The 8,955-nt window shown below is 51.5% G+C and overlaps 1 protein-coding gene across 2 annotated transcripts in view; it reads right to left on the bottom strand.

The window, feature by feature from the left end:
• The window catches only part of DNAH2 (dynein axonemal heavy chain 2), a 117,894-nt gene that overhangs the window by 89,981 nt on the left and 18,958 nt on the right, over positions 1–8,955 (bottom strand). For both annotated transcript variants that reach the window (XM_055367403.2, XM_063700590.1), the window contains exons 8-14: positions 6,945–7,136; positions 6,082–6,239; positions 5,189–5,276; positions 4,265–4,470; positions 3,634–3,763; positions 3,183–3,365; positions 1,073–1,287 (exon numbers count right to left, since the gene is read on the bottom strand). In XM_055367403.2, the coding sequence (XP_055223378.2) occupies positions 1,073–1,287; positions 3,183–3,365; positions 3,634–3,763; positions 4,265–4,470; positions 5,189–5,276; positions 6,082–6,239; positions 6,945–7,136 (1,172 nt within the window). The remainder of the gene's footprint in view (positions 1–1,072; positions 1,288–3,182; positions 3,366–3,633; positions 3,764–4,264; positions 4,471–5,188; positions 5,277–6,081; positions 6,240–6,944; positions 7,137–8,955) is intronic.

The raw sequence follows: 8,955 nt of genomic DNA, 5'->3' as shown, positions 1-8,955 counted from the left end.
GTTCAAGCGATATTCCTGCCTCAGCCTCCCAAGTAGCTAGGATTATAGGCTCCCGCCACCACGCCCAGCTAATTTTTGTATTTTTAGTAGAGACAGGGTTTCGCCATGCTGGCCAGGCTCAAGCATGGACATTTTATGAGTGGAATCCAACACTAGTAGCCACAGCCTCAAAGCATCTTATGTGGACAGGAAGCCCCACTCCAAGAGTAAAGCTGTTGACTTAGAGAGCAGCAGCCTAACCTCCCTGAGGGCAGGGACTTGGCCGTTGTGTACATTCCCTGCCTGTTCCTGTTTCAGTTCCTGACACATGGAAGGTGCTCACTATATATTTTTAATAAATTAGTTAATTGATTAATTACATTTTAAATAATTATAGTATGACAGTTTCATAACAATGAAGCTGTAGAAGAAGGCATGGTCTGACAGCCCCACCAACAGTCAGGAAAGGGACAGGGTTTGGGTGACTTAGCTGAGCCATTATGGCCATCTAGTGGCAGAACAGCGACATCACTGGTTTAGTCAGATAGTGGAGTGGTTTTTGATTTTTGTTTTTGAGGCAGGGTCACTCTGTCGCCCAGGCTGGAGTGTAGTGGTGTGATCTCAGCTCACTGCAGCCTCTGCCTCCCTGGCTCAGGCGATCCTCCTACCTCACCCTCCCAAGTAGCTGAGACTACAGGCTTGTGCCACCACGCCCAGCTAATCTTTGTATTTTTTGCAGAGACTGGGTTTTGCCATGTTGCCCAGGCTGTTCTCAAACTCCTGGGCTCAAGCGATGCGCCCACCTCAGCCTCTCAAAGCGCTGGGATTACAGGTGTGAGCCACCGTGCCTGGCCGATCACTGTTTTGTTTTGTTTTAAGATAAGTTGTAAAATTAAAATGTTGATAGCAGGGTGGGAGGTGGGGAGAGACAAAAATAAAAGAAGAAAAAAAGAAGTAAAATGTCGATAGCAAACATATTGTAGTATAAGAAAGAGAGAGAATAATGAAGAGAGGAGTCAAAAGATGGGAGTGAAATTCTTGGGAGAGCTGCAGAAGGGGAGTATAGGGAAAAGGGGCCAGGTGGCTCCCGTACTTGTCAAAGTTGACATCCAGCATGCCCGCCTTCTCCTGGCTGATTCGCAGCAACGGGGTATCCAACCGCTGAATGCAATCCTTGTCCAGACTTGATGTCCACTCTTGGAAGGTTTTTCGAACCAGCTCATCAATGGCCTGGACCATCTGCTGATAGGTGTGCACACTCTCCTTTCCAGTCCCAATACGGGGCAGGAAATGAGCACCAGCAAGGCACTGAGGGGAAGAAGAACAGGTGGGTGGAGTCGGCCTGCCACCTTCCTCCAGGGGCCACCATCTCCCTGAGACCTACACACGTGCGCATGCGCACATACCCCAACAATATGCATAAGGCTTGCTATGGAGATGGATTGAGTTTTGATAACTTAGAAGGAAGGTAGAGTCAAAAAGGAAGGTGATAGGAAGAGACCAAGGCGCAATGAGAAAAGGAGTCAAAATGAGGAAAGAGAAGCACAGAGAATTTGTTTAGGAAAAAAAGCTGGGAGAAAAAGGTCAGTCACAGAAGGAGCAAGATATGAGGCACAAGGTTGAAAACCAGTATCAGCCCTTCCTAGCCTAGTCGTAGCCCACCAGGCCCAAACCAGCCTCCAGCTATCTGCAGGCTGCCTAACTCTCTACCAGCACCAGCTGCATGATGGCAGGTCACTACCTCAACAGCTTTCAACCTTTATTCCCAAAGGGTGTGTGTGTTCATTTGTTTGTTTTGTTTGTTTGTGACAGAGTCTCTCTCCACCACCCAGGCTGGAGTACGGTGGCGTGATCTCGGCTCATTGCAACTTCTGCCTCCAGGGTTCAAGCAATTGTCTTGCCTTAGCCTCCCAAATAGCTGGGATTACAGGTGCCCGCCACCCACCACACCTGGCTAACTTTTTGTATTTTTAGTAGAGACAGGGTCTCACCATGTTGGCCAAACTGGTCATGAACTCTTGACTTCAAATGATCCACCCACCTTGGCCTCCCAAAGTGCTGGGATTACAGGTGTGAGCCACCGCGCCTGGCCCCAGAAAGTTTTAAAACAATGTTTTTCTGTTGTTTCTTTGTGCTGTCTTTCCAGAGAGACCAGGCTCTGTAAGGGTGTCACCTGTCCAGGTCTCTGGATCATGAGGCTGTATCTTCTACTGACCCAACACCCCAGATACCGGCCCTATTCCTCCTCTGCAGCCTGATATGAAATTCCTAAAATGAGGCCGGGCGCGGTGGCTCACGCCTGTAATCCCAGCAATTTGGGAGGCCGAGGTGGGTGGATCACCTGAGGTCGGGACCAGCCCGACCAACATGGAGAAACCTCTTCTCTACTAAAAATACAAAATTAGCCGGGCGTGGTGGTGCATGCCTGTAATCCCAGCTCCTGAGAGGCTGAGGCAGGAGAATCGCTTGGACCTGGGAGGTGAAGGTTGTGGTGAGCCGAGATCACGCCACTGCACTCCAGCCTGGGCAACAAGAGCAAAACTCCATCTCAGAAAAAAAGAAAAAAGAAAAAGAAGCCGGGCGTGGTGGCTCACGCCTGTAATCCCAGCACTTTGGGAGGCCCAGGTGGGCGGATCATGAGGTCAGGAGACTCAGACCATCCTGGCTAACACGGTGAAACCCCATCTCTACTAAAAATACAAAAAAATTAGCTGGGTGCGGTGGCGGGCACCTGTAGTCCCAGCTACTCGGGAGGCTGAGGCAGGAGAATGGTGTGAACCCGGGAGGCAGAGCTTGCAGTGAGCTGAGATCGAGCCACTGCACTCCAGCCTGGGCGACAGTGTGAGACTCTGTCTCAAAAAAACAAAAAGAAAGGAAGGAAGAAAGGAAGGAAGGAAGGAAGGAAGGAAGGAAGGAAGGAAGGAGGGAGGGAGGGAGGGAAGAAACAAAAAGAAAGAAAGAAAGAGAGAAAAAAGAAAGGAAGGAAGAAAAGAAATTCCTAAAATGGCGCATGTTCTACCAGCCTCACACACCACCTCTGCAGATCTTAACCCACGACTGACCTCACTGAACTGGACCTGCCACTCCCCTCACCGACATAGGTGCTGGTCGTGAAGACTCTTTGGGGAACCTCTCAGGAGCCATCCCCCATCCCTCCTGGCCGTCTCACTGACGACAGAATATGGAGAAGGCCAGGCACTTACGGTCATGACTCTGTCGATGCGACGCCGGAGGATGTGCACCCAGCGCGCCTTTCCGGAATACTGGGCCACGTAGGGCTCCAGGTCTGGCCATTTCTTGTTCCGTTCACGGTTCACCAGGGCCAGCTCGCTATTGAACAGCATGTAGAGATCCACTGCCTTCTTGTCATAAGTCCGCTTGATAGCCTAGGGAAGAAGAGGAAGAGGCTGGCGACGTGCCCGGGAAGGCGGGTTCCCTCCACGGTCACTCATCCCAGAGGAAAGCTGCACCCCGCTGCGGGAGTCACACTCCCGGGGACGCCGAAGCCAGGGAACAGAAGAAAGACAAGAGGCGCCCGAATGCTGGACGCGGAGAAGGGCACACGTGGAGGCAGGAGGGCCTCCGGAAGGCTCGGAAGGGACTCCAGGAAAGCACGCGGGACGGGAAGCCGAGGAAGCCGCGGGGCAGCCGCACCTCGCGGGAGGCAAGCCTGTGGAAGGTGTCCAGCAGGAGCACGCCGTGCGGCACGTCCCGCACCAACTCGAAGGCTGAGGTGATCAGGTTCTGGGTCATCACCTCCAGGTCCTTGATTCCGGCACGGAACCTGCACCGGTGGAGAGGCATGTGGCAGCTGAGTGCCCTCGCCTGCCCCCAACTCCAACCCCTGAGGAAGAATCCGATGCATTGCTGAGGACGGAGGGCTTCCTGTGTGCCGGGCACTCCAAGTACTTTACCTACATGAATCCATTTAATCCTCAAAACAATGGTGTGAGATAGGCTCTATCTCTAACCGTATTGCATAGAGGAGGAAGTGGAGACAGCTGGTGGAGTAATTTGCCCAATGTCATATATCTGGTATGTGGCAGAACCAAGATCCAAGTCCGGAAAGGCTCACTCTGGAACCCTCAACCCAAGCTGCCACCCCCCTCCCCTACACTCTCTCCTGTCCCCGCCCCCCGCACTCTCTCCTGTCCCCCCCGCCACCGCCCTGATCCCGATCTGTCCTTCCACCATTTCCTTTGCACACTCTCGCCACTCCTCCCACTCTTGGCTGCCTGATCTGCCTTCCCTGCCCATGCCTGGCATCAGCCTGTGGTTCCCTCACTTATTGTAGTCTTCATGCCAACAGGTGTTCTTGACATCCAGGATACCCCCGCGAACGGCTCGCAGCGTGTGCAGATTTTTATGAAAGATGTCCTCAATCTCCAGCAAGTTCCGTGTTATCTGTGGCCCCTGGGCACCAAAGAAGCAAGGAAGGGGACCCTGCTTGCCATCTTCCCAGCGGGCGAAGTGATACTGACAGTCACATACCTAAAAAAGAAGCCAGCATGAGGGTTCCCGCTTTCCTTCCAAACTCCAAAGTCCTAAGCTATTTAGTTTAGCTTCAAATGTCTAAAAACATCACTGTGAGTGATGGCAAGTGAAAAAAAAAAAAAGAAGAAGAAAATATCTAAAAACCAGGGAGGGCCAACCAGCCGCAGGGGGCTGCTGGGATGAACTTTGGCCGCAGAATGAAATATGAAATAGTAGGGCAGCGATAAGAGGCAAATGCCAGAAAAAGCGGTGTGGTAGTAGGACACACAATTGTGCAGGAAAAGCCAATGTGGTAAGTGCAATTTTCTTTTCTTTTATTTTTTTGAGACAGAGTCTCTCTCTGTTGCCCAGGCTGGAGTGCAGTGGCGTGATCTTGGCTCACTGCAACCTCCGCTTCCCGGTTTCAAGAGATTCTCCTGCCTCAGCCTCCCAAGCAGCTAGGATTACAGGTATGCACCACCACGCCCGGCTAATTTTTGTATTTTTAATAGAGACGGGGTTTCACCATGTTGGCCAGGCTGGTCTCGAACTCCTGATCGCAGGTGATCTGCCCGCCTCAGCCTCCCAAAGTGCTGGGATTACAGGTGTGAGCCACCGCGCCTGGCCATAAGTTCAATATTTAGCCTCTGCCCCGTTTGCCCTGGTTCCTGGGGTGGGAGGTGGGGAGGGATTCTGGAGGGTCTGCTGTTAGCTTTTGGTTCTTCAGTCTTCCCACCTCAATAAGGTCCTTGCAGCGCTGCACAAAGGCATCAACCTGAGCAAAGATGCTGGTCTGATCTAGGACCCAGCCCCGACTGGAGAACCTGTGTCAGGAGAAAGGCTGACTGAATTGGAAGGCAAGAGCAGTCTGGCTATGCAAACCTAGACCAGGAGCCCTGCATTCAGGGAAAGCCCTAGAAAATCAGACCCCGAGAAACAACCCTCCTGAATCCCGAAGGACAAGACTCAAGGTGAGAAGAACCAGACAGCAGACAGAGCATCTAAGTTCTAGGAGCAGATTCATACATAATAGAATTTTAGACGATGGGGTCAAGATAGGAGGAAAAGACCAGGTAGGGTTCCTGGGATCAGGGAGGAGAGATTATTAAAATAAGAAGCCAGGCAGGGCGTGGTGGCTCACGCCTGTAATCCCAGCACTTTGAGAGGCCAAGGCGGGCAGATCACAAGGTCAGGAGATCGAGACCATCCTGGCTAACATGGTGAAATCCTGTCTCTACTAAAAATACAAAAAATTAGCCTGGCATGGTGGCGGGCGCCTGTAGTCCCAGCTACTGGGGAGGCTGAGGCAGGAGAATGGCATGAACCTGGGAGGCTGAGCTTGCAGTGAGCTGAGATCGCGCCACTGCACTCCAGCCTGGGCGACAGAGCAAGACTCTGTCTCAAAAAAAAATTAAAATTAAAATTAAAAAAAAAAAAAGGAGAAGCCAGGGCAATGAGATACAGTATCTGTATCCAGACAGAAAACTTGGCCAGATGTAGAAACTCCTGGGTCTAGGAAAATACAACCAAGAGGCTAAACAAAGTGTACAGGAAAGAAGTCAGAATCTACCCTCTTACAGGGGTGACAAGGGAGTTGAGATATGGGATGTTAGGGGAGGCGTATCATACTGGGTGTGCATCTGCACAGCCTGTAGGTAGTGATCTTTCCAAGCATGACAACAGAGAATGCAGCCTTGCAGGTCCTCCTTGCTGGAAGAGACATATCCCTCAAAGATCCGGTCCAGGGAGATGGCGTGGCAGCATAAGCGGATGATCTCATTGCTCATCTGCAGAAGGAGTCCCCACAGCCTCTGTCCCCACCTCCTTGACACCCAACTCCTTCTCTGCATCCCCCTGCCCGTGCTTCATGTCTCAGCCCCCTACTCCTTAATTTGACTCCTGAAACTCATCCCACCCCTGGTTCTCCACCCCTGGCCAGGCTGACACCTCTGGGTTCCATGCCCACTCCTTGTCCTAGGTGGCCCCTTACTCTGCCTCAGCCCAGCTCTGCAGCCACCCTGCCCAGCAAGGTCTCAACTCAGTGTCCCTTCTCCCACTCTTTGGCTTTTTCACCCCCAGTGAATGCACCAGGCCCTGCTCCTCAAGAGCCGGTGCTCCTTCCTAAATCCCCCTCTCCCCCACTGCAATCTCCATCTTGAGGAATGGGAAGAAGAGCTTTTCCTTCCACACAGCTCAGCTTGGGGGTCTGTTCTTCCTGCTGCTTCCCCGTCTTTCACCAACTCCTCTTCTGAAGCCCCTCTTCCTGCCTAAGCCACCTCCACCTAGAAACAGAAAGTCCAGCCCAGTCTCCAAAGCTGAGCAACCCTAAAGCAGATCATGCCGGTAGAAGCCTTCTGAGCTCAGTCTCTGAGCAGAAGGGCAATCTTCACTACCTTTTCAACCACAGATCCTCTGCCGAATGCATTCCCCCTGCTTCAGAAAACCCGGCCACCCTCATAAACCCCTCCATCCCGCCCTCAGCATATGCACACCTTTCGGAAGAGTGAAGTCAGTCTCTCCCGAGTGTTGTAGTGGGGAGAGTTGACCCAGATGATGCGGATGAGACTGATCAGCTTAGGGAGCTTGCTAGAGATGTCCTTGGGCTTCATGAAAGCCAACTCCTGGCAAGGTTCCTTCAGGATTGACAAAAAGGTCAGGTTTGACTGTGCTTGACGAGAGCCATCCTGGCAGTAAAGAGAGATGAGAAGTAGATTTACGCACTGGAAAGCACTGATTCAACACAAGTGCTTTTATTTATTTATTTATTTTAGATGGAGTTTTACTCTTGTCACCCGGGCTGGAGTGCAATGGCGCGATCTTAGCTCCCTGCGACCTCCGCCTCCCGGGTTCAAGCAATTCTCCTGCCTCAGCCTCCCAAGTAGCTGGGATTACAGGTGCCCACCACAACACCCAGCTAATTTTTGTATTTTTAATAGAGATGGGGTTTCACCATGTTGGCCAGGCTGGTCTCGAACTCCTGACTTCGAGTAATCCACCTGCCTCAGCCTCCCAAAGTGCTGGGATTACAGGCGTAAGCCACCACGCCCAGCCCACAAGTGCTTTTTAACCATCTTCAACCCCATCCTGACTTGCCTCTAAGAGGAATCCCTCCCATCAGCCCTACACAGTAGCGATCATTTCAGGTCTCTGTGAGCCTTCGGACCAGAGTTAGCACATGTCAACTTTTCTGTCTTTTCTCATGTGTGTGCCCTAGCTCCCCCACCAGACTGAGAATTCCCTCGAGTCTAGATTTTTCTAGATTTTGTGTCTGTTTTCTCCAGTTGAATTCAGGACTCCGCACTAAGTGGATACTCTGTTGCTGTTGATCAACTGGCTGCATATCACTCTCATTCATCCCCATAGTTGTCACCCAGTTCCCTTTCACTGCCCTGTTCTCAGCCAGGGCTTTAGGCTCCTCCAGTTAGTTCTGGCTCAATTCCCTTAATGCCCAGCTGAAATTTTCACCTAGGAAGACAGGTCTTCTATCTGTATTCTACAGGCCACTCTTACCTCCTGTGTGACCTAGCACTAACATAATCAGCCTGTCACATCATATCAAATGTTTTTTTAATGTTTATTGGCCAGGTGTGGTGGCTCACACCTATAATCTCAACACTTTGGGAGGCCGAGGATCACCAGGAGTTTGAGACCAGCCTGGACAACATAGTGAGATCCTGTCTCTACAAAAAATTTAAAAATTAGGCCGGGCGAGGTGGCTGACACCTGTAATCCCAGCACTTTGTGAGGCCGAGGCGGGTGGATCACCTGAGGTCAGGAGTTCGAGACCAGCCTGGCCAACATGATGAAACCCCGTCTTTACTAAAAATACAAAAACTAGCCAGGCATGGTGGTGGGCACCTGTAATCTCAGCTACTCAGGAGGCTGAGGCAGGAGAATCGCTTGAACCCAGGAGGCAGAGGTTGCAGTGAGCCGAGATCGCGCTACTGCACTCCAGCCTGGTTGACAGAGCAAGACTCTGTCTCAAAATAATAATAATAATAAAAATTAACAATTGAGCTGGGTGAGGTAGCTCATGCCTGTAATCCCAACACTTTAGGAGGCTGAAGTGGGTGGATCACTTGAGCTCAGGAGTTTGAGACCAGCCTGGGCAACATAGCAAAATCCTGTCTCTACAAAAAATACAACAGTTAGCCGGGCATGCTGGTGCACACCTGTAGTCTCAGCTACTCAGGAGGCTGATGTGGGAGGATCCCTTGAGCCCGGGAGGTAGAGGTTGCAGTGAGCCGAGATCGTGCCACTGCACTCCAGCCTCCAGCACCCTGTCTCAAAAGGAAAAAAAAAGAAATGAAAAGAAAAAGAGCCAGGTGCGGTGGCTCACGCCTATAATCCCAGCACTTTGGGAGGCCAAGGTGGGTGGATCACCGAGGTCAGGCATTTGAGACCAGCCTGACTAACACAGTGAAACCCTGTCTCTACTAAAAACACAAATATTAGCCAGGCTTGGTGGCGGGCACCTGTAATCTCAGCTACTCGGGATGCTAA

This window comes from Gorilla gorilla, chromosome 19 (assembly GCF_029281585.2).
Source record: "Gorilla gorilla gorilla isolate KB3781 chromosome 19, NHGRI_mGorGor1-v2.1_pri, whole genome shotgun sequence".
Taxonomy (NCBI): domain Eukaryota; kingdom Metazoa; phylum Chordata; class Mammalia; order Primates; family Hominidae; genus Gorilla; species Gorilla gorilla.
The sequence above is the reverse complement of the archived record's forward strand: the minus strand, read 5'-3'. Positions and strand labels throughout refer to the sequence as shown.